At 41.0% G+C, this 25089-nt stretch overlaps 4 protein-coding genes across 4 annotated transcripts; 3 read left to right on the top strand and 1 right to left on the bottom strand.

The window, feature by feature from the left end:
* Positions 1-2787: 2787 nt before the first annotated feature.
* On the top strand, positions 2788-3509 carry MELLADRAFT_106762 (uncharacterized protein; the record flags this gene model as incomplete). Its single annotated transcript, XM_007410227.1, has 4 exons — positions 2788-2902; positions 3131-3268; positions 3345-3419; positions 3481-3509. The coding sequence occupies 4 exons, from the start codon at positions 2788-2790 to the stop codon at positions 3507-3509; spliced, it is 357 nt and encodes a 118-aa protein (XP_007410289.1).
* Positions 3510-7268: 3759 nt separating this feature from the next.
* MELLADRAFT_63417 (uncharacterized protein) lies at positions 7269-8387 on the top strand (the record flags this gene model as incomplete). Its single annotated transcript, XM_007410228.1, has 4 exons — positions 7269-7292; positions 7826-7948; positions 8023-8135; positions 8207-8387. The coding sequence occupies 4 exons, from the start codon at positions 7269-7271 to the stop codon at positions 8385-8387; spliced, it is 441 nt and encodes a 146-aa protein (XP_007410290.1).
* A 10752-nt stretch (positions 8388-19139) lies between these two features.
* Positions 19140-21913, bottom strand: MELLADRAFT_43532 (uncharacterized protein; the record flags this gene model as incomplete). Its single annotated transcript, XM_007410209.1, has 10 exons — positions 19140-19503; positions 19589-19788; positions 19884-19963; positions 20003-20827; positions 20893-20992; positions 21099-21185; positions 21275-21379; positions 21453-21519; positions 21609-21703; positions 21796-21913. The coding sequence occupies 10 exons, from the start codon at positions 21802-21804 to the stop codon at positions 19479-19481; spliced, it is 1593 nt and encodes a 530-aa protein (XP_007410271.1).
* Positions 21914-22234: 321 nt separating this feature from the next.
* Positions 22235-24344, top strand: MELLADRAFT_116549 (uncharacterized protein; the record flags this gene model as incomplete). Its single annotated transcript, XM_007410229.1, has 7 exons — positions 22235-22364; positions 22463-22658; positions 22744-22869; positions 22962-23143; positions 23224-23387; positions 23463-23674; positions 23759-24344. 7 exons carry the CDS (start codon positions 22271-22273, stop codon positions 23994-23996), a joined length of 1212 nt encoding a protein of 403 aa, XP_007410291.1.
* Between the last annotated feature and the right edge of the window lie 745 nt (positions 24345-25089).

Here is a 25089-nt window from a genome sequence, read left to right as displayed (position 1 = left end):
AAGTATAATAGTTATCCAAAAGCCCAGTAGATGGGCAGCGAAGAGACGTAACTCCCCTCCCCAAAGAACAACTTTAAAAGTGCAATGCAGTCTTACACTTCTTAGTTCCTCCCATTTTTCTCTCAATTGGTTATGTTTCTTTAACCCTGTTATAGCCTTGTTTCCGGTATCTTGTCTACTTTGAGTATGATCATTTGTAAACAGTCTGAAATGGCCATGTCAAAATGAAAACTCTAGTGCCCCTTACATGATGAAAGCGAGCGAGACTTTGAGCATGAGCCGAGAAGAACCTCTGCGAGAGCGCCTCTTCCTCTTGATCGCAGAAGCACGTCAGAAAATCTGACGTGCAAACTGGCCACCGAGTCCGAAATGACAGACTTCCATCGGAGTTTTCATTTTGAGCATCTCACCGGAAAACTCCGAACTTTACCGGCTGGCTCGCTTTACGGTATACTCGTTAAGGTAATGGCTCAAAATCTTGTCCCAATTATGGAACCGAAAAACATGTCTTGCTTGTCAAAGTCAAGAAAGACAACTATTATGGATTCATTTCAATCAAAACCGTACATGATTGAGAAAAGATAGAAATGCAAGATAACGTATGGTACAAAATAACTACATGTAGCCACTACCCTTGAAAAGTTTGTCGCACAATTCATTGGTAAAGACATCCATCATGGACATCCAGACCACCACCCTCTCACCATCGGCATCGATAGCACCTTGAAGATCCTGACTTCTCCTGAGATTAGCCTTCACCGGTGAGAAGCCCTTCTCAATTGGATTGAAGTCCGGGCTATATGCCGGCAAGTAAATCAACCGTACCCCGCGCTCTTCACACAACTCAGCTATTGAGCCCCCGTGATGGATGGGGGCATTATCTAAAACCAGGACTGAATTCCTAGCCGGCCAAGGATTCATGGCCGGCAACTATGAGGAAACCGAGCCAATCAAATTAGCAAACTCATGCTAGACAATGCGAGGATGGGTTGTGGATACATAGCTCACCAACTCTTCTTGCAAGAACGCTTCAAAGTTTAATCTTGAATAACCACCGCGCTTTATAGTTATCGCCAGTAATCCGTCCAGGGAAATCGCAGGTAAGGCCGACCAACGGCCAGCTCGAGTGGGCCGTGGCAGTCGCGGGGTCCGTTCTCCAATGGGAGAGCGAGCATACTCGCGATATAAACGTCTTTTCGAAATTGCGGTTTCATCTAAAGAGTCGAAAAGAAGAAAAATACATTAAAAAAGAAGTCGTGACACCAAAAGACCCAAAAGAAAAGGCTTACCTGCAAAAACAAGGCAGTGAGGGTCAATCTCAAGGACAGAAGCCATGTAGGCACCCCGCGCGGCCAAACTTTGGTTGGGATGAACCGTGCGGGCTTTCTTACGTGTCCAACACAACCGGTCACGTAGCTCGGTAGAAAGCGTCTTGATGGATACCTGCTTATGGAACCTTTCCATTATCTTACTTTGAAGCTCGTCTAAGTACAAGGTCGGATCGAGTCGAAGACTGTCCAGGACAAACAGTCTCTCGGGTCCTCCTAAGACCAACGGAGCCCCACAATCCATGTGATCCATGGGATTCGTAACGACCGCGCGGGTTTGGTGGTAGAGATTCGTCCAGCGACGTACAGACGTAAAGGCCAAGTCCATTCCAAGGGTCCTTGATATGTCCTGAACACGAACGCCGGTGAGTGCCAATCGGACCACAGCAAGCTTGATCTCGGGGCTATGATGGGCGTTCGGACCTGGAAACAAAACATATGAGCGAGGCAAGAGAGGAGAGTCTTGAAAAAAGAATAGAAATAACCGGCGGCATGGTGCGGATAATTAGGGAATGTGGCCGATTGGGAGGAAGTGAGGTTGAGGTTGAGATTTCTTTTGCCGGGTTAGAAATCAACTCGCAGAGGTGGTCTGCCAGTTGATTTCTAACCCGGCAAAACCTATCGGAAGATCAACCACCGGATTACCTCCAGTCAGTCTATCTCCATTGCAGATAGACTGACGGTTGCCAAGCACGTATGGTGCTACCTTGCAGATATTCCGTGGGAAACTGTCAATATCATTCGACAGTTTCCCACTCGGAAAAAAAAGAAATCCGGTTTTTTCGACAAGGCAGAAAGTGAGTAAAATCTGGGAGTAAAAAAAAAAAAAACCATTATTTTTCACAAGGGCTGTATTTACTGTCGATTTAAAAAAGCTTGTATGTACAACTTTTCTAGCAAAACTCAAGCAATGTGGCACAGAATTTTCGGCAAGGTTTTTGAAATCAACTGTAAGTTCAAATAGTTGAAAACACCCAAGCACATGTCTGGTTTCTCCGCCCTTGTACAGAAGGCAGCAGGTGCTAGCAGGTGGACTCTTTCCTGTTGGGACACAAAATGGTTGACTACGAACTAATTCTTATTTTGGTCATTGAACACAAACAAACACAACATCCATGTACATTTTATATAGAAATAGGGGCATGGCGTTGGTGAGGATAGCCGCCACGCTAATGCTGAAACACAGCCTCAAGGACCCTGGAAACCCTTGACCCTAACATTTCCTACTCATTCGTAATGTGGTTGATATGTGTACACGTATAATCTGAGAACTCGAATCTCATGGAACGCTCAAGCCAGCTCAAGCCTCTGCACCACCACTGATGGCACGTTGGGGTGCAGCTCTCGTCCAAGCCTTATAAAGCTCCTCATCCCATTAAAACCATCAATACCTGACTTGATCAAAGACTGCTGGTGTTGAGATTTTACTTATCAAGACTTCGCCATCTCAACAATCGCTATGTTTAAGTACGCGTTGGTCATGTTTGTTCTCTTGCAAGCTTTTACATCTCTTGTCTTTGCCAATTACGGTTGCCAGGATAATTGGTTTGCGAATAAAAGCACTGGCAGAGCCAGTACGTAATCGATTTCTAATCATCTATTCGCTCTTCCTACAAAGCTTCGTGTCTAAAGCTTTCCTATCCAGTATGCAAAGGAGGTGACGGCAGGCATCAATGTTATTATACACACTGCAGTTTTGGTGGTAAACAGCTAAGTGCGACTCCTTCATGCAACTTTAAGAAACTGATATTAACAAGACTTCTGAAGCTGAACCTTTCTTTCGATGTTTCTTCGTTTTGCAGAAGCAGATCTAGGGGCGGTTAGCTTCGTCAATTGCAAACCGGCCAGCGCCAACTATCAGCCTCAACCTGATCCAAACTACCCAGACGGTCGAACCGTTCACTCTATCACATATTTCTTGGTCGAGGGTGGTGACATGGGTCAGCAAAATTTCTTGATTTGCTGGGAGTTTGGATTGGAATTTTGATTGAACCTCATCTTTCCGTTTGTGCTAAGTTGTTGACGCGCTAGATGAGTTCAATAACTTTGGAAATTACCGCTGTCCAGTGGCTAGGAACCCAACGCGTCCAAGTGAGTCGCCTCTGAATATTACGATCCAGGGTTTCTGATATTGATGTTCCATCACACTTAGCTTGTGATCCAGCCCATTGTGAATTTTAAAATCGTCTCCTCCATTAAGTTACACGTCACAGACATTCATATCTGCATCTATAGGAGGGTGGGTGTGTCCAGATTCTGAAGAAGATATCTTCCTCTGATCGAATTATTTCTGGCCCTTTTTTAAAAAAGAAGCATGAAGGAATACGTGATCTATTGGATATCTCCCCATATCCTGAGCAATGTAGATAAAAGAACCTTCCCAAGTCTGAGTTTCATCGCGACTGAAAATATCAAATTTTTGCGCTCATAACGACTTCTATTGTATACGGACCTTTGTCTGGGAAGATCAATCTTCAATGCAATTTGAATTCCCCTCAACAGTTGGTTTTCCCTAAACAATTTGCGCTGGAACCATCTTGATGTTATCTGCACTAGGAACACAGTATTGACCTGTGAAAGTCTTGGAACACGGTCTAAAGTTGGGAAAGTACGAATGGGTTCAGAGTCTGATCTGGATCTAAGAAAGAACACTTGGGATCATTCAAGTTAAAGGAAGGCCAGCTTCCTCGCTTATGATTGCCAAAGTGTCAATCTCCATATCCATATTTGCTGACACCATGCACTCTACCTGCATTCCGAACAAACAAGTGGCGGTCTATAGCGGTCTAGACTCTATACTACGATTGCCACTTGATGACTGACTCCAAACTCTCCACTGACAGACTATACTCGCCACCATATTGCCCTCCAATGTGACAGTTTATACTTGCCACATTTCCTATCCACTCCCGTTCCCTTCACCCTTTCAGAAGATTTGTCTTTCCACTCTAAAACTGATGACAAAAATCACCTTATCATCATCAATCCGTTCATCTGATTCCTGCTTTTGTGGTGACAGTCATGGCTACTTGGTTGTTAGTCTGACAGATCTCTTAATTGACTACAGGTACAATCATCAATGATCAGCCTTCTGCCACCAGAATGTGAAATTTGCTCAACTTCCGAGCGCACTCGAACTGATACACACGTCCCACCACCTTTGATTGCTTGACATCAAAGCTTTTTGTCTACAATCTCATTCCTCTAATCCTTGCTACTGACTCGATTATTGTCTTTTATGTTCATTTTCATCTTGGTTTATGTCAATTATTCTCAATTTACTCTCTCTTTGAACTAATCATCACAACCCAATTTAATCAATGCTCAAAACAAGCAAAAAATCTATTCCATTACAATCCAACCTAACTCACCTCAACAACCGCAATTAATTACATATGTTTCAACTAACACCTGAACCACAAGATTTAGGAAGAAATCGAATCTCTTTACTTGAAGATGTCGCTCGTCATCATAGTCTTGAAGATCTTTGTGTTTCAATCAATGTAAAGGTTTATAATCGATTGTTGAGTTTGCATTTTCAAAAACCTTGATGGATTTGAAACCCATTTACTGACTCGGCATCGCTTATTCATCAACTCAACTTGACCAATGAACCAATAAACAATCAATCAACTACCAATTCACTATCAATCCATCAATCAAATTATACAACCCTACAGGCTATCTATTTGCACCAGATCATCCAGGTGGAAATGAATTATTACTCAAATATGCTGATAAAGTATGTATTGTTCTTACCTCTTTAATAAGTACAATCAAACTAAGTGTAACTCATTCAAATCAGGACCTCGGTGGCAGCTATGAAAGATCTACAAAACCGTGTTCATTCAGAGTCAGCATACCAATGATATTTTTTTTAAATTGGAATCATAGGGAATCCAGAAACAATAGTATATCCAAACCTAATGATTGATGACAATTTCAAACTGACTTCATCAGATACAACTCATGATTTCTAACAAAACCAATTGTTAGATTCAAAAAAACCTTTGATTATGCAAATGTAGAACTGTGATTTGTCCAAAAGCTTTCATTCACATCAAGTCCATCAACGTGTATTTATTACCCCCCTGGATTGATTGATACTTATCACAATTCATTCACTCAGAATTGCTTCACCATAATACTCCAATTACAAATTTTTCCCTTCAACATCAATATACTCACTCAACAATCACTAATTGTGTCAACTGATGTCATCAGGATTGGCTTCATCATAGTCAATATCAAAACAATTAAACAATTACAATTGTGCTACTGCTATTCCAATTTGACTTCATCTTTTGCATCAAAAGAGCCTCACTTAAAGCAATTGAAGCAGTCTTCTGATTTAAATCATTCATCATGAAAACAAAAAGAACTTTTCAAGAATACACAAAGAGGTCAAGGTTATTGATTAAAAGTTGTAACATCATGCCCCCAAGTGTAATGCACTCATCCTCTTGAATTCCATTTGTGGGTAAATCAGATCTATATAGAAATAATCTCCATGTTGCTATGATCTACAACCGATCCTCAACTAAAAACTCTCTTGCAACTCAAAATCTGTTCCCTCAGGGAATTATGTTTATAATTTTCTCAAGTCTTTGAAATCATTTATTATGTCATTCTGATATTGCCCATTTGACGATTTCACTCAACATAATCAACACATAATCCTCTCTGCAGGACTCAGATGACATATTTGAGTTACAAATTCAATGCCAGTGTATCAAACCAAGATTATGGTCATGATGAGTGAGTTGTGCAAAGTTTTTTCTCTTTAAATCAACTTTTGATCAAGGAGAAGAACTCTATGCAGATCTAAAATTGTAAAATAAATTGTTTTTTGGGTAAAAGAGCCACATTCAAATACATGCAGCTGTGTTGAAAGAGGATGCAGGATCAAGTCAAGGAATTGAGAAAGGATGAGTTCAATTACGGTACTCAAAGTTGTGTATACTTTGCTGTGCATAGTTTTCTTTTCTTTTTTCACAACTTCACACAACCAGGGAAAACTATGTTTTTGGCTTAAAAGTACATATCTTTGAGCTTCAATCAAGAAACATACTTTTTCCAAGTTGTTTATAGTTGCGAAAAAACACAAAAAAACTATGCACGGCAAAGTATACACAACTTTGAGTACCGTTAATGATATACAGCAATAATACTTGACGCAAGACTTAAGTTCATTGTTCCCAATCTAGACATTAAGACTGATGATCAAGTGATCCTTGTGATACAGCTTATCAATCATTGATGGTGGTGGTATCCAAATTTATAGACAATATGATCCTCAATCCATATAGGGTTCTTGCAGCAAAACAAAAAAAGAGACTTGAAAGATGAATCAAAGAAGTTGGCAACATAGTTGATTGGTGAGACCACTATTTAAGTTAGCTCTAAGTGAACATCATTGATACTTATAATGAGAAAGGTATGCAATTCATTACCTGCATCAGGGCAGGATTGAAAGTAGCAGGGAAGATAGCTTTACCACATAAAATTTTCCTAGAAGAACAGCAAAGTGTCAGGAGAGGTTGTCTTAACTACAAGGTTGAGGATGATAAATAGAAAGGCGGCTCTGCCGCTAATTTCCTAGTAAACTATAATCGAAGAACAAAATGTTTGATATGTGTTTTAGTGAAGATATAGAATGTAGTCAAAGGAGTAGTCAACTCACAGTTGTCTTTTCAAAGATGAGGAAAAGAAGACAGCATGAGGATGTACGAATATATATATATGGGATGTGGTTGGGAATTAGATACAAGCATTGATCTTCAACTTGTATGTTTGTGTTGAATGAATCTCAACAGTAATATTGTCATGGTTCTTGCCTGAGGGTCAAGACTTTGGGGGGAGGCGGTGAACAGAAATGAGGGCTTGGATGTGATGTTCTCAAGATCAAGGTTACACAAGTACAAAAGCATGATCATCAACATGGTGCTACAGTGCTTGCCCTGTGTAAGTGCTTTGATCTGAAGGGCCAGGACCTCAGGGAGTTGCCAAGGTGAGGCCAAAAAGTCTTCCATGTCAGGATGATCAGCCATTTGCATGCAAAAGTGTCCAAAGTCCAAGGCGATCACCCTGGCAAGAGCCATCTTGGGGCACTCAACTTTATCCCATGAGTTATTGGGCTTGGCGGGGATAAAACCCAGTGTAGTGAAAAGGACTAGCGGCTTGTTGGGAAAACAAAAGTGTACCTTAGTGTAAGGACTTCTTATGTCCTCACTGAAGGTCAAAATGAAGGAAAGGGCACATTGGGACTCAACACCACAAAAGTGGTGGAAATGGTTTCTAGAACCAAAGTACACAAATTTGCTTTACGAACTGACTCCAAAGAGACGATGACAAGAGATCAGTCAAAGATCCTTAAGGAGTCAGAATGGGAAAGTGTCAAGGAAAGAGAGACATAGGGAATTAAATCTTAAGTCTAGGGTGTGATAAGTAAGATAGTAGACTTATGTAATAGCGAGTGATATGAGGTATTACAACAGGTTGCCACCCAATGTAAAACTGTGGGGAAACATCCTGACACTGAATCTTTGTGGAAACATCCTGACACTGACTCTTTGTGGAATGCTATCGACATAACCACACATGCTAGGATTGCATATCTTGTAAGGAAACCATTTTCACTGGGCCTGAATGTTTAATAACCACTCATGGACTGTTAAAAAAACTGGAATTTCAGCGCAGAGAAGCGGCTCGCTTCATGCGGGTTGGCAAAGGGTCTAGTTCCATTTGGGCTTGCATAGATTGCCAATTGGCTGACCTTTGTTGGGAAGGTGTGAAGTATACTTCGGCGTAAGTCATTCAATAAGAAACACCCATCTTCCACAGTCAAGCTGAAACAGGACTTTGTGACAATTGTTTAGGTTTTATAACTTGGTATACAAGTATGATAGACAAACCTTTGACAGGCAAAACTACTTTGATGAGCTCAAAGTAACCAATACCTTTCATTTACCCTCTGTCAAAGAAATTCGCGCGGCCATGGCCGCAGGGGCTGAAACCATTGAAGAAAGTACCAAACAAGATTTTCGCATGAGTGGTTAATTGATCAGATACAATTGGGCATTGCCAATATGGAATGTTTTTTACAACCTTATTTGAATTAGGATTGCGCTATTCCAACCCCCCCTCCAACCCTAGGCCCACTTAGGTACCCTTAAGCAGCTTACCTAACAGCCTCAACAGTGTGCCCGATGCTATTAGGACCTTGTGAGTTGGCGATCAAGGGTCTACTAAAAGGTGTCCTTGTACTATAATAAGATTTCAACGTGAGAATGTAAAATCTCTGACTCGCAGGACTCAAGTAGAGTGAGATCTCAATAGTAGCATACAAGCATATTATCCTTATGGGCTCATAACACCACTCCCCCCTTTATGTTCCAACCCCCTCTTGCTGGGTCTAACATCTTCCCCGGATTGGCATTAAAAAACCCCGTCGGGAAAAAGCTTCATCCTCTCTTTACTCTCCTTGTCCGTTTGGATTTGAATTCGCTTGATGGGTACTTGCGGTTAAATTCATTGACTAATTCCTGTGCATTCATAAGTCCTGATTCAGGCTCCCATGAATCATGTTTCGGTGTATATCCTTTCCAATTAATTAAGTATTCAATTTTTCTTCCTCTTCTCCTTTTGTCTAATACTTCTTCACTTCGTATTCTTCTTCATCCTGAATTCTTATTGGTTCTTGAGGTGATTGTACTTGATTTTCAATTTGACTTTTTGTTGCTTTTTGTAATAAACACACATGAAATACCGGGTGGATTTTCTTCATTGACGCTGGTAGTCTCAATCTGTATGCATTAGTAGACACTTGGCTCTCTATGGGGAAAGGTCCCATCCAACGGTGAGAGAATATTGCCGTTGGAAGCGTTGTTGATATGTGCTTACTGTTTAGCTACACTTCTTCATCCACTTTCCACTTCGGAGTCAAATTCACCTTCTTGTCAAACCAAAGTTTCATTGTCTCCTGAGCTTCTTCCATTGCACACTTAAGTTCGTCTTGAACTTCGTTGATTTGTTGTATTCAATCTTCCACCAACACCCAAACCCCGCCGCAGCGCGGCGGATTTTGGATCCACAGAGGCAGTGGTGCAATTGACCCCAGTTTTGAAGGGACCTCACCGCAACGCTGCCGAAGTGAGAAAAAATTGCAAGGAGACCGCGGCGTGCTCGAGACGATCGCAGCGCGCCGCAGACTGGGGTTTCTTCACTAAATTTGAAAAAATGAAATTAACACCAAGAAAAATCTACCTTGCAAGCCATTCAATGTACAACTGTAATCATTTAATCTACAATTACAATTTGTTTAAATGATGCTAAATCTGTTATCAAACCTAAAAGGATTTTAGAAATCAATGTTTACAGGTATGATGACTTTAATATTTTCATTAACTAAAGGAATTGAAAAAGTCATTAGATTAGAATACTAACCTTAAGTTGATTGAAGTTAAGATTGGATCTGCTTTTGATAGTTTAGAGAAAATGAACCTTGATGGTGAAGAACCTTTTGATATGGTAAGCTAGAACTTCTTTTTATGAAATCAATACTCATGTTTTTTCTTTTGACTGAATTCATTTTTTGTTGGACTTTTCTTTAATTTTACAGATTCTAATTGATGCAGATAGAACTTCATATTCAAAGTAATTTAATGAAATCATAAATCATGAATTATTATCCATAATCAATAATACAATCTATAAAGCTACCACATATTCACCATTTCAATCGAATTAAATGATTCATCAAAATTAAATGTCAGTGAAGATTCTGTCAAAAACATTAATCAATATGGTCAAATTTTAAGTGATTGGAATGAGGAGATTTTGGATCATTCTGAAGTTGATGTGGTTATGTTGCCTATTAGAGATGGATTAAGTTCGATTAAATGGAACAAGGTTTAAAGGAGAAATTAGTTTGGGTTACTTACTTTTCATATGAGGATTGTTTGTTTTTGAGAGAATATTTGTGTTGCTGAGTTCTTTCCTGAGGTTTGTGGAGTTGGTTTGGTATTTTTTATCTTTAAATAAAATCGTCAGAAAACACGAGTTGTGACTGTTCATCTGAACTAACAATTGGAAGTGTCAGGGGCTGAAAATGTACAGTCACCTACAGTACATGCCACAATGGGCCCCTAGGTTCCCCCTGGGGTACCGTCAATGGGGCAGCGGCGGGTTGGACCCCAGTAAAAAATGGGCTGCGGCGTGGTTTTATCCCAGTGAACCTTCAGCAGACTGAGGGTGCGGCAGGACCCCCGCGCTGCCGCAGCGCTGCCCCAGTTTTCCGCGGCGGGGTTTGGGTGTTGCTTCCACTGTTGGTAAACACTGCTCAGTTGACGCTATTCCTGTGAAGTTTGCATCAAAACCATAGTTAGCTCAAAATGGAGACATTCCTATGGATATGTGAAAGTTATTGTTATAGGAAAATTCTGCTGTTGGTAATAGTGAAACCCAGTTGTCTTGCATATAATTTGCAAAGTGACAAATATATTGTTCCACCGCTTTGTTTGTTATTTCAGACTGTCCGTCGGTTTGCGGGTGGTACACTGTTGATGATTGAGTTTTGATTCCTAATTTCTTGTTGATCTGTTTGGTGATTGTCAATATGAACACACTTCCTCTGTCAGAAGTGATTGTTTGAGGCGTGCCGTGCAACTTCCACACGTGCTGTATCATCAGCGTCACTAGTTCATCAGATTTCATAGATTTTTTACAATTGATGAAATGAGCCATCTTTGTCAATCTATCTACTACTGTTAAGATTGAGTCACTCCCCTCTGATTCCGGTAGGTCTGTTATTAGGTCATAGCACACATCCATCCACGGGCCCTTGGGTATTGGTAGGGGTTGTAGAGTTCCTAACTGCTTAGTTGTCCGTGGTTTCACTCGTTGGCATGATTGACAGCCATCAACGTATTTGTTTACGTACGCCTTCATAGAAGGCCAGTGATAAGTGCGCTTGACTGGGGCTAGTGTTCTTGATTGACCTGGATGTCCTACCATCAGACTATCGTGTCTCGACTTGAGGATCTGAAATTTCATGTTAGCATTGTTAGGCACTACTATCCATCCTCTGAAATAGAGTAGACCATTTGACATTGAGTATCCGTCTAGGTGCTTTGAGTTAGGACGTATGTCCTTGTATAGTTGCATGATCTCATTCACTCTCGGATCTTCCTTTGACACTCTCTTCACTTCTTCCATTATCTGAGTGTCATTGCACGCTAACTCTTCATCTTCTTCCTTATCTTCTAGTTGCATAATTTCAGTCATATCAATTTCGATTTCTTCATTCCCACCATCAACTTTGCTTTCTGGTACAAACCATGATTCAAGAGCATCAAATTCGTCAATAAAAGCATCACTCGGAAAGTTATGTGGCTTCAGCATTTGTCCAAATGTCAGTTTTTCGTCCTTGCTCGGCGCTAGATCAGGTCGGCGTGATAGGGCATTGGGCTTTGTTGATTGCTTTCCCGGTCTAAATCTGATTTCAAAGTCAAACCTTTCCAGCACTTTGGCCCACCTGGCTTGACGACGTGTCAGTTCCTTTGTAGTCATCAGGGACTGCAGGTTCTTGTGATCCGTATAGACAATTACACTTAGCTTGCCAGGATTTCCTTCTAAATATTGTCTCCACTCTTTGAAGGCACTGACAACTGCTAATAACTCCTTATTGAATATTTCATAATTACGTTCAGCCTGAATTAAAGACCTTGATAAGTATGCGACTGGATGGAGTTTGTCGTTGTCCGCTGACACCTGGGATAGGACTGCTCCTAACGCAAAATCGGAGCAATCACACTCCAGAATAAAGGGTCGATACGGATTGGCAATCTAATGCTTCCTGTCTAGGTCCGGTCCATTCAAACTTTACAACAGTTCATGCAGGGGCTTCGCAATTTTTGAAAAATGAGATGTAAATCGGTGATAAAGGTTTGCAAACCCAAGGAAGATTTGCACTTTGGTTACGTTTTGTGGGACTGGCCAGTTCTTCACGGCTTCAACTTTGGTGGCATCCATCTTAATCTGATTTTTTGATATGATTAATCCTAGGTGGGATACTTCAGTTTGAGAAAATTTGCATTTTTTGGGTTTTAACCAAACATTCTGCGCTTTGAGGATGTCCAATATTTCTTTAACTCTAGCCTCATGGTCCTCTCCGGGTTTTGTATAAATTAAGATGTCATCCAGATATGCTGCTACATCTCGTCCTATGTGAGCCTTGAGTATGTCCTGAATGAAAAATTGAAAAAATCCAGGAGCACCTGTAGGCCCAAATGGCATTGTCAAAGGTTCGAACTGTCCAGCTTTGCAGATAAATGCTAGTTTGGCCTTGTCACCCTCTCGTACACGCAAGTTATTGTATCCATTTCTCTTGTCCAGGCTCGTGAATCTGTCAGCGTCCAATAGGCTGTCTATTAACTCCATTGTGAGTGGTAAAGGGTATTTATTTTTGACAGTTAAAGCATTCAGTCGTTGGTAATCGAAACAAGGCCAGAGGTTGCCATATTTTTTCCCTGTGAATAGTACAGGTGCGGCCCATGGTGACGTGGTTTGGCAAATTGTTCCATTAGCTAGACCTTTTTCCAGCATCTCACAAAGTACTTCATCTTCCTTTGGAGAGAGGGGTATTACCCTTCCAGCTTGTGGGACCGCGTTTGGAAGTAAACCGACTCTGAAATCGTATGGACGGTGAGGGGGCAAGACGTTTGCATTGCTCTTTTTGAACATTCCCAAGTATTTGTGATAGCACTTTGGGACAAGCTCCTTTTCCGTTTTTTCCGGTGTGTTCTTTGCGTTTTCAGCCGCTAATTTAGCTGATACGTTCCACGGCGTTTTTGCAGCTGCTATGCTCAGTTGAGGGGTTCTGGTTATACCTATTTCTTTGGCATATAATCGTCTCGGTGTCAATATCAGGTGTTTTGAGTTCGATCTATGAGTCTGCGGCCTTAAATTCAGAGGAAAGGAGCGCTTGCCAGTCGCTTCTTTGACATATGGTGAGTGGGAAATATCAAACTCACATTGCGGGGGTGTTGACGAGCTTAAACACTCCACCCCCTCTTCAAATTTCCTAGTGTTCCCCATAGGTATCACTTGATCCATAGAGGTTGATTTCGGATTTGAAGAAGCTGCAATGTGAGAGTCCTTTGGTAAAACCTGATTGACGTCCTTTGGTGGTTCATTGGTTGAGAATTCTAGAAAGGGAGTCCGCTTGCCAGCTGCTTCAGGAAATGGAGGAATTGGAGAAGTAGCAAACTCACATTGCGGGGGTGTTAATGAGTTTACAAACTCCACCCCCTCGTCACAATTCCTAACTTGCCTCTCTGGCTCCAAAGGGTAGTCATTCGAGGATTCTTTCGGAACTGACGATGTTGCTTCAACAACTGCAATGGCATGAGTCGAGTCTTCTAATTTGCTGTCTTCCCAGTTGATAATCTGATAATTTTTTTGATCCATGGCATTCCAAGGATTACATCGTACTTGTCTCGTAATTCAGTGACAATGAAAGTTGTTGGGTTCTTGGCACAGTTGATGAAGTATTTTCCTACATCATTTACTTTAGATTCTACACCGCTAAAACCCACCACGCTTTGTGATTCTTGCAGAGGGGTGGTGAAAAGACTTAATTCTCTTACAAGGCTCTCAGTCACCGCTTCATGAGTAGCGCCGCTATCTACTAGGGCTCGTACTTGTTTGGTTGTGGCAGTTTGTGGGCCGTAAAGGGACAGTTTAGCAATGATTCTGGTATCTTTCATTTCAAGATTACTAATGTCACCTAATTCTAAACCCACTTTCTCGTTGCTCGGGGGAGGCACAACATTCACTCCCGAGCTTTGCCATTTTTTGACAATTCAGCTCTACTACCACTGCCTGCAGCACTACTACTACTTCCTAATTGTCCTTCTAATTCAGCTATCCTTGCCTTTAATTTACTTTCATTTGAATCATTCTTAAACCCTGAATTTGAATCATTTTTAAATCCTGATTAATTCCACATCCTTCCACGTTTACCAACAAAGCAATCAGCAATGTAATGTCCTGTTTTCCCACATTTGTAACACGCCTTCATGCTCCCTCTACGTTTGTACTCCTTGTTAGATATGTTTAACTTGTACGCTGAGCAGTCCATGGCGTCGGGATTTACTCACAAAACAGGATTTGATGGAGGTGTTGAAAATGAGTAACTAGTTTCATTTGTGTGTCGATTTAATTTATTATCTAGTTTGATCACAAATTGCAACATCTCTTTGGTGTTGTTGAATACATCCTTGATCATATAAACTGTGATTTCCCTCTTTAAGTCTTGTTCAAAATGAGACATTAATATATTTTGAGGCCATTTGATTACTAATGCTAACTCCGAAAATTGTATCCAATAATCCGCAACTGATCCTTTCTGTTTTAATTCTCGTATTTCTTTTTCAGCTTTCGATACTCTTTCTGAATCGAAGAAGGTAGCTATAAAAGAGGTGATAAACTTAGTCCAAGTTACCGATTCAGACGATTCAGGATCTAAAAGTTGATTGGTCAAACTTTGACCCCAAATGCTAGCTTTTCCTGATGTGTACAATAATGCGAAGGCGACTTTAGCCTGATCATTTGCGAATAAGTGATTGTTCAATTGCATATACAATCCAAGCTGATTCATGAAGACTTCAGCTTTAGAGCCCTTGCTTCCATTGAATTTATCGGGGGTTGACATTTTTGGTTGACGTGGTTGCACAGTTTAATTGACATAGACAGGTTGTACAGGTACAGGATTTGACGGGTCAGCCGGTTGATCAGATGAGGAAGAGGTTTGAATATTGCTCGTCTCATACTGATGGAGCTGAACTTCCGCTTCGTGGCGTTTCTGCGTTTCATCAGCTAGGCTGGCTTTGACTTTGGCAAATTGTGTTGTCAATTGATTTAATTGCCGCAAGACTTCAGCTATGGTTGGGTCAGGTTGTGGTTCCATCACGTTCTCTTCAAGTTTGTGGAAGACCTCGCTAGATTTTGTTGAAAGGTTACTTGACTCTGAAGTCGAAGAACAAGGTACTTTGAAGTTTGGTGTTGTGAATGAGATTGCATGTGATTCAGTGGTGATATAACTTTACTTGCGGATGATGAACTACTTGATGGAATATGATAATCTTCAATACTTTAATTTTGTTCGGATTGCGGAGTTAAACTACTTTTAAACTTTGATTCTGATACAGATCTTGAACTCTAACTAATCTTTAGACTTTTTCTTCTTAACTTTTTGATTGATCTTCTTCTTCTTTGTTGATGCTCGAGATCTGTTGTAGCCGGTTGATCTTGAGAATAGGCGTTGCAATATATTAGGACCTTGTGAGTTGGCAATCAAGGGTCTACTAAAAGGTGTCCTTGTACTATAATAAGATTGCAACGTGAGAATGTAAAATCTCTGACTCGCAGGACTCAAGTAGAGTGAGATCTCAATAGTAGCATACAAGCATATTATCCTTATGGGCTCATAACAGTTGATATGAATGGATTTGGGGGTTATTGTATTTTTTTGTTCAATATGATGAGCGAGGGATAGAGGTTGGAAAAAGTTAAAACGGTGTCTTACCTAGACTCTTTATTAGGAATGCCAGGCGGATCGATTGATCTTGATGGTGTTCCTTGCAAACCATTTTAGGTCACTTTGTTTTATTGGGGCAAGCTTTTGCGTATTGAGTGGTGGAAAGGGTGATGTGGGCGGCTCCAAACTGGGAAATTGTGACGGAAGGGGTGGTACTGGGTGGGAAGGAAGGGGTGGTCTAGGGTGGTTGCTGTGTTTTGTTGCTCATTTTGTGGTCCTTTGGGACCCTACACAAGTACTCGACCTGCTGTACCGCTGTACCGCTGGCAGCGGTACAGCTGGCCAAAAGCGCAACTCGCTGTTTACCCGGGGACCGGCAACGCAGCAGGAACGCAGCGGATAAAAAAATGGGATTCCCGGGCCCCTGCAGCGCAGCTTTTTGGCGCTGCGTTGACAGGCCCGTGAAACGCAGCTGAACCCGCTGTGTTCCAGTAGCGCTGTTGGTCCAACGTTGGCCGCACCCACAACGTGAGTCACAGCCCTAGATTAACCATACAGGACATGATTGGTATGTAGGCTGTGTTCACTTAAGCAATCCTGGTGAAATCTTGCAGTCTGTGATGTACAGAAATCACATTCAGTGAAATGTGGTTGCTATGTTATTTACAAGCATTTTAAAAATTACTGAATGCTTTTAAGATGTGATTCTTGATCACATTCCAAGCATTCAATCAAAGTTCATTCTTCTACATAGAAATAATATTCTGTGATTTCTTTTGACTCTTTTCTTTCAAATCTTTTTCTGAAAATTGGACAAGTTCCTCTCTATTGTGTGGATCTTGTTAAATTCATGATAAGTCCCTCTCTATGTACAGATTCCTACAAACCCCTCTGATCATCTTCAACTACCTTCTTCCAACATTGCCATTCTTCCGGACACCACTTGACTCAACCAAAACCCAAAATGCCCCAATCTGAAGATAGTAGTAAAAATGGAGTGGTCATTGAGGTAGCCAAAGAACTACACTTTATAGTTGTGTTTCTGTTTGTGTTTGTTTTTGTAGCTCTCCTGTCCTTGTTTGTTTCTGTTTTCTAGCTCTGTTCTCTTTCTTTTTGTGACACCTCTGTGCCCTCTTATGTCTTATGAACAACTCTCCCACAATTATTCCTTATGTTGTATGAACCCTCTACCTATGCATTCCATCCTTCAATTTATCTTGTGTTTAAGTATGCCATGCCTACCATCTTGTGTACTCAAGCTCAATTGTGGCTTGTCACATGCTGTAGTGACAAAACTAAGAACCTTTGCTTTTACTTTGAGATTGTTTCTTAGTTTCTATCCTTATACTTATACTGTCCAAAATATGTAGGCGTAGAAATCAAAATGGCAAGGCCAATGGAGGATAAATATGTAGGGGTAAATTTTGTCATAAAGATGGAGCCCCCTTTTCTTGAAAAAAAGCTCCATGTTTATAAAGAGACTGCTAAATTGCTTGTAGCCCAGTGTCCAACCCAAGAAGGGGCACTGGATACTGCTCCAAGGGCTCTAAATAGTGGCATCCTATATTCTTGGTGGGGAATTAGGGGTGCCTTTTTGTACAGATTCATGAGGTCATATGACATCATCTCAATTTTTGTGGTATTGCACATTTTGTTGCAACTGATCCATACCATCTTGATAGCAGACACGCATTACTTTGAAAAAAGTTTGAACTCATGGGGTGCACTGGGCTACCAGCAACCAGTAGTTGGGGGCTGTGATGTGTGCCTTCTGAGCCAGCGTACACAAATGTGAACATCATGTCAAATGAACACACTGCTAAGCCATTTTGGGTGAGTGATGCTTGGTTTTGATAGGCTGGTTGTCAATCAGCAGGAACAACACAAGGAATGTGGGTGCCATCAATAGCACTCACACATTTGTTGAAGTAAGGAGTGAAACAAGGGTTATATCTAATTTCTCTTGGGCATATCTTCCCTCTGGTAGGTAGAACAATGTATATGGCACTACCAGCATAAATTAGTTTTCCCAAGGAAAAAATTATTACATTTAATGCATTGAATGATTGAAAATGCTGGTTTGATACCTAATAACACTGATTCAATGCTGATTTAGTGCATTTTCAATCATTTCTTGCTCTAAATGTAATCACTTTTCCCAAATAAAAATTCTTTCACATTGGTAGTGTGTATTCAAGGGAGGTAATGGCATGGCAGACATTGTTACAGTATTTGCTAATTGTGTGACTGGACCGTCAAAAGTGCTATCCAGCAACTTGATTAGAACCAGAGCTGCCAATGACATATAAACAATCATGACTTGTTCTTCAACTGTCATGCTGTTTTGACGGTGGACAGCAAGCTTGCCTTCAAGAGCTTTCATCATTCCCTTGAGGTCATGCTGGAGGTGTATCTGAAAAAATGGGCCAAAAGGTGCGGGCACATCCAGAAAACTGATCAGAAAGTAGGTAAGCACACCCAAAAGTACCATACTGGGTTTACCTGCTTCCTGGTTAGGGAAACTGCTTGGTTGCTCTCAGTCTAACTAAAGATTGCACCATTTTCAATTGGAAATGCCAAGATCAAGCATTCACCTCAATTCAAAAGCTGTGAGGAGTGGGATCAAGAAGTTGGACAAATTTTGCCTTCAAAACCCTCAAAACCCCCAATCCTTGTGGGAAAAAGTTGTTCTTTACCAAAAAAGAATGCCTAATGCACCCAGTGGCGCCTAGACACGGTCCTGAAGCCCTTTTGAAAAAAGGACACGCCCTCAACCTGACCTAGGCAAGCCTGTTCATCCAACATAACTCTTGTAATCAAACATCACTGCCTTCGAGGATCTCTTGTGTATGGTGATTTCCTCAAAGCTTTGATGTTCTACAGGGTTTTTTATGTGCTTATTGAAGACAAGAATTTGGTTCCGGCTTTGATAATGACCTTGAGAAGTTCCATTGCAGGTCAAAATGATATTGATGATACATCAGAGTCAGAACTCGAAGAACTAGACATGATAGCAATGAATGGACTTTTGAAGGTCGAATCAGAAGAGATGGGAAAGTCCACATTTGACCCCCCCGTTTGGAAGGAATGGAAAGTGATCCATCCGTCTTTAATTACAAAGTAATCAAACGCTTGATTACCACTCTCCTCACGAAACATCAAATTTCATGAAACGCTTTTCTAAATGTAAAAAAGCGGTGTCTCACAATGCGATTTCACAGAATCTAGCCAAATTGAACTGGGCCTGTATAGGGTCATGAAAGCTTTTGATGAGATCGTTCAGAAAAAAATCAAACGTTTGAACAAATCATTATTAATCATGCATTCATCATATCTATATTTATGCATCCATTATCAAATTTTTACTGAATCCATTATCGAATCTTTACTGACTTTATCAGATGTATAAAAGAAAGCGTAGAGTGATATAAAAGAGATTTCAATTCTATCATTCGATATACGTACTTATGAGAGAAAGAAACAAGAGAATTGACAATTGAGAGGTTTTTTCATCATTTAGAATTTTTCAAAACTGATCGAATTTCCTTTTTCAAACCATCAATTTCATGTTCAAAAACCACGGGTTATAATTCAAGAAATCATCATCCTTCTCATGAAAACAATCGTTTCTCATACCTAAGAAAATCCCAAAAATATCAAATCAACTTCATCGAACAAACACACTATTTCGCAAAGAAAAAGAAGTGACAAATCCACTCACGAGTGTAGTCCATGTACACCACCTTCAACCTGAGCACTAGCTGTTCTTAATTCAAATCTAACTTCACCTGAGTCAGCTCCTTTTCTTAAATCTCCAATCGATTTCATTCCAACATCTTGGAGTGAATGTTGTAAGCCAGTAAAAAGGTATGGTACAAATTTCTTTAATGATCCTTTGTCTACTACTGCCCCCGTCACTCCCTGATATAAAAAGTAAACGTGGTCAATATTAGTATTGAGATCAAATGACTTCATTATTCATCCTGGATCAGTAGAAGTCAAAAGATGAACTCAACTTGTGCTACACGGACAGCATCACTTTCAGAAAAGTAACGCGAGGTAGCCGCATTGTCAAACGTTTCAGCCTTCTTAGAAACTTGGGCTTCCTTTTTGACTGCCTGTTGTGCTGCTTTACCATGTTCCATAGCATCTAAACTTCCCATCCCTCGGTATTTCTTAAGTCGTTTACCTTCATTGTAATAATATTCTCCTGGTGATTCTGTTGTACCTGCTAAAAGTCCACCCATCATCACACCCGAAGCTCCTAGCGCAATTGCCTTTCCGATATGTCCTACATTTGAAATCCCACCATCTGCAATCACAGGTACACCAAACTTGCTAGCAAACTCGGCAACAGCATAAACTGCTGATCCTTGTGGACGACCTACTGCGCAGACTTCTTGAGTAATGCAAATCGATCCACTACCCATACCAATCCTTAAACCATCAGCGCCTGCAGCGATAAGTTGTGCAGCTTGTTCCCGTGTTACCACATTTCCAGCAATCACATCTAATTCAGGGTAAGTCTGTTTGATCCAACGTAACATTTCGATTTGGTAGATCGAGTTACCCTGGCTGGAATCTAACACTACTACGTCTAATCCAGCCTCAACAAGAAGTGAAAGTCGATCACGATCCGCCTCTCGAGTTCCAACAGCGGCACCGCAGAGTAGTTGTTTACTTGCAGGTTTCTTACTAGCCAGAGGATAATCCTTGTTTTTCAACAAATCGCTACGAGCCAAAAGTGATCTCAGTCGACCTTGATCGTCTACGAGTGGTAGTTTTCCCTTCTTACAATCACGAAGGATAGTGTTGGCTTTCTCTAATGTGATACCTTGAGGTCCTACAACGAGATCAGATAGGTGTGTCATCACAGCTGAGAGTGGTTGGTCTGGTGATCTAAACTGAATGTCTCGAGCGGTCACAATTCCCATTAGAAGTCCACCAAGTTTTCCAGTATCTAAGAGCATAAACATTTCATAAATATTATGATATGAAATTATAAAATGAAACATATACACCTACCTGTCACAGGAATCCCACAGAATCCTTGAGACTCTTTGACAGCCAAAACATCTGCAACAGTGTTTTCAGGAGCCAGGCAAACTGGATCGGTAATAAATCCCTAAGGAAAAGGTAGCGTATGACAGAAGTATGAAACCAGCTTAGTTAGAATTTTGCGAACTTGGCCAGAATCAAAGGGTCCAATGGAAGATGTGTTTTGGACTGACATTCTCATATTTCTTAACCGCTCGAACCATTGAGGCTTGAAGATGAGCTGGCATATTATGATGGATTATACCAATTCCACCTAAGAGCTGATTTTTCGGTTGATTGAATTCAAATTATATTTTATGAGGATCAAGACAAGATAGGTTTGCTGTTTTTTGGAGGGGGTTAAGCTTACAGCCATAGTGATTGCCATGTCTGTTTCAGTGACTGTGTCCATGGGTGAACTGATGAAGGGAGTCTTGAGGGAAATGTTCCGAGTGATTCGGGAGTCTAATGAAACCTGAATTGAAGAAAACAAATTAATCAGACCTTCATTGGTTGATGAATTTTGACAAGTTGATAATGTTATTCACGTCAGATGCTGAAAAATCGATATGACCGGGTAAGAGAAGGAAGTCATTGTAAGTCAGACCACCGAATCTGTGATTAAAAGTTCATTTTGTTATACTGAGAATGGTAAGTGTTTTTTGAAAGTTTGATGTTAAGGAATGTAAAGATGAGTTGCTTACTTTGTGGAATCCATGAGTTCATGAAGGCTTAGACCATCTTTTCTTGAATATTTTTCTAATTCAGAGATAGCTAAAGAAAAGTCTAAAGGTCCAATCTAGCATTCATAGGTTCCAAGGAAGTTAGATATAATGTTAGCTTGGTTGATTGATTGATTAGGAGATAAAAGTTGGAGTCAAAAGTACTTACTGAGGTCATTTTTTTGAATTGCTGATTAGTGAATTGTATTGAGATGGTTTTTGCTGTTTACCAATTATTTGATTTGATTTGATTAGTTTGGTTTGCTGTGAATGAAGTTTACTTTGGATGTGGTTTTGATTTGACGTCAATTGGGTAAGCCAAAATTTTCAACTTTTTTAATCTGGGTTTCAATCGGCCGGCTTAACCGGCAATCTGTTACCAGATCTACCTGTCACGTGTGCGATTGGCCAGCTCTTCAAGTCAGCTTTAGCTTCACTGACCTGTCACTTAGCTGGCAGCCTGAAAAAAGCCCGCCCTGTTGTGATCCCGGAGCAAGATGCGGAGCGGGTCAACTTCCCCATGACAACCAAAATACCCGTGAAAGCCAAAAAGAGAAAACTTTTGCCATTCTCGGTGTTGACCGTTTCCTTCACCTCGCATTAACTGTCTACCTACCACCTACCTATTTCTTTATACAAACAGCATGGCCACTCAAAAACCAACAGAAACCACCGAAGCCTCAAAACCGGCTGATCAACCTACTTCTGCTGCCTTACCAGCTGACACGTTGACCAAATGTAAGCATGAAGATCACATGTTGTCAAAACCCCACGTTTGCTAAACCCTAGGACTTGAAACCTGACTAAATTTCTTGTCTGATCGGTACATCTGACAGATAAAACTGCTGCTGAGATCGCATCTAAAGCTTTGAAATTGGTCATCTCCAAGGCAGTCAAGGGATCAAATCTTTTAAGTTTATGTCAAGAAGGTGATGCATCAATCGAAGAAGGATGTGCATCAGTTTACAACAAAGATAAAAAGAACCCTACTAAGAAGGGTATCGCCTTTCCTTGTGCGATCAGTATCAACAAGTACGTTTATTTTATTCTCTTTCTCTTGTTTGTCTAGTTTTGAATATTACCTGGCTTAACAAGCATTCGCCCCTACGTTTCTCAGCGTCTTGTGTCATTTCACACCTTTGCCCACAGATGCGGGTGCAAGTCAAGAACTTCAAGATGGGGACGTGGTGAAGATCATGTTAGGTTCTCATATTGATGGATATGCTTCTATCATTTCTGAAACGTGGGTATCATCAACTAAGCTTGAAGTCACCCTACGACCAGTTACTCAAACTTTGCTTTTGATTACTCGAACTGCGAATAAATTCATCTCAGCATGGTAGTCGGCGCTTCGTCCACTGCTGCTGTCACAGGTCCTAAAGCAGATTTGTTAGCAGCTGCTTACAATGCAACTGAGCTAGCGCTTCGATTGATCAAGCCGGGTGTCAAAAACTGGGAAGTGACGGATGGTGTGCAAAAACTCTTGAAAGAATATAGCTCGATCAAAGGAATGGAAGGTGAATTTAGAACCCTCCTACTCATTCTACTACGCTTCACAAGCTGACTCGTTTTGTGAATGGTATAAAACTCACTACAGGTATGCTTTCCCATCAACACGAGCAGAGCGTGATTGATGGAAAGAAGACAATCAACCTGTTCCCAACTACTGAACAGCATCGGGACAAGGACTCAACCTTTATTTTCGAGGAGGGAGACGTCTTTGGATTAGATGTCCTACTCACAACTGGTGAGGATACCAAGGTGCGAGCTTCGATGACGATCCGACAGATCAAGTGGCAGATGCTGATACGGGGCTTTGTCATTCTTGTCTTGTAGTCTAAAGCACACGGTGACCGAACATCGATCTTCCAGAAGACAACGTCATCTTATCAATTGAAGATGAAGACTTCTCGTGCTACATATGGTGAGATCGTGAAGAAGGCGGGCGCGTTTCCGTTTACATTACGTAAATTAGAAGATCAAACCAAAGCTCGGATGGGAGTGAAAGAATGTGTGCAACATGGACTTCTGAAGGAATTTGAAGTGACGTGCGTTCAATTTGCTTCCTTATCAACAAGGTACCCTTTACGAGACTTTGAAAAGACTGATTTTTGCTTTCTTGGAGATGATAGGACGACTTCCGACCCTAAAGATTTTACCGCTCAATACTTTGTCACATTCGTGGTGACTAAAACTGGGGCTTCAAGAATCACACCTCAACCTCACTTTTACACAGGGCAGCTTTCGGAAGTAGTGAAGAGTGAAGTGAAAGTTCAGGATGAGGAACTCTCTGCAATCTTGGCGCGTGGGTTGAAACCTAAGAAGGCCAAAAAGCAGACAAACGGGGAAGCCAAAGAAGCTTCCACATGATCTGAGGAAGATTTTCTGTCTTGAAGTCGGGATCGACACCAAAAAACGGCAACAATTGTAGGAGGTTTCTAGGGTCCTTGTGAGCTGAGCGTGATTGGAGGGGATAAGATATCATTCATAGCACATCCTTCTTATTAAGCTTTTGAAACTATTGTATACATCACACATTGCTAAAATATGCGACTGCTCATTATCCTTTGAATATGATAGAGCATTTGGGGTTTGTCTGTCTGGGTGGAACAGATGAGAAGTAGCACACTATGATATAGGCTCTGTCGGGAGTTCGTCGTATATCACGTGGAGCGTCATGAGTTGATTAAAACTTGACCATCGAGAAGAATAACTTATGCTGAGAGATTAAGACGTCTGAAAGTAACGCACTGAAAGATACGCAGCGTCATTCCTATCACACCGCGGGAATTAATTAGCTTGAACCCCGATTGAACCGAATTTCGGTGTCCGGGTTCGAAATTTCCTCAAATTGTGAATTTTGTTCACAGCTCGTTTGCAATACGTTTGCCGATTTCCCTTGAGTGGTACTCTGCTCGCCCCGTGTATGCACAGCTACATCATACAACAACAACGCCTTTCAACAACAGTCACCACAGATTCACCAATGTGCAGAGCATCAAGACTGAGGATGCATGACAAAGGAAAGATGGCTCAATGGTCGGAAATGGGGTTGTTGTTGTATGTCGTAGCTGTACATACATACGCGGGGCCAACAGAGTACCGCTGGAGGGCAATTGGCAAACCTATTGCAAACGAATTGTGAATGAAATTCACAATTTGAGGAAATTTCAAACCCGGGCACCAAAATTTGGTTCAATTGGGTTTTGAACTAATTAATTCCCGCGGTGTCAATCACAGTCTTCTCAATCATCATGAAATGCTACATCAGTGTCACAAATTGCTGAGTTTGCATTTGATGCCATATCAATATAGACTTGAGGTACAACTCTGATTCTTTGTGAAACTATTTCATCAAATTCAATGCTGCTTTGAGACCACAGTAAAGTCTTGTGACGCAGAAACCAAGAAGATTTCAGTGTTAAATAAAAAAAATGTGGCTGCCAGCAAGCCTTTTTTAATC

This window comes from Melampsora larici-populina (assembly GCF_000204055.1).
Source record: "Melampsora larici-populina 98AG31 unplaced genomic scaffold MELLAscaffold_19, whole genome shotgun sequence".
Lineage (NCBI taxonomy): Eukaryota > Fungi > Basidiomycota > Pucciniomycetes > Pucciniales > Melampsoraceae > Melampsora > Melampsora laricis-populina.
The sequence above is the reverse complement of the archived record's forward strand: the minus strand, read 5'-3'. Positions and strand labels throughout refer to the sequence as shown.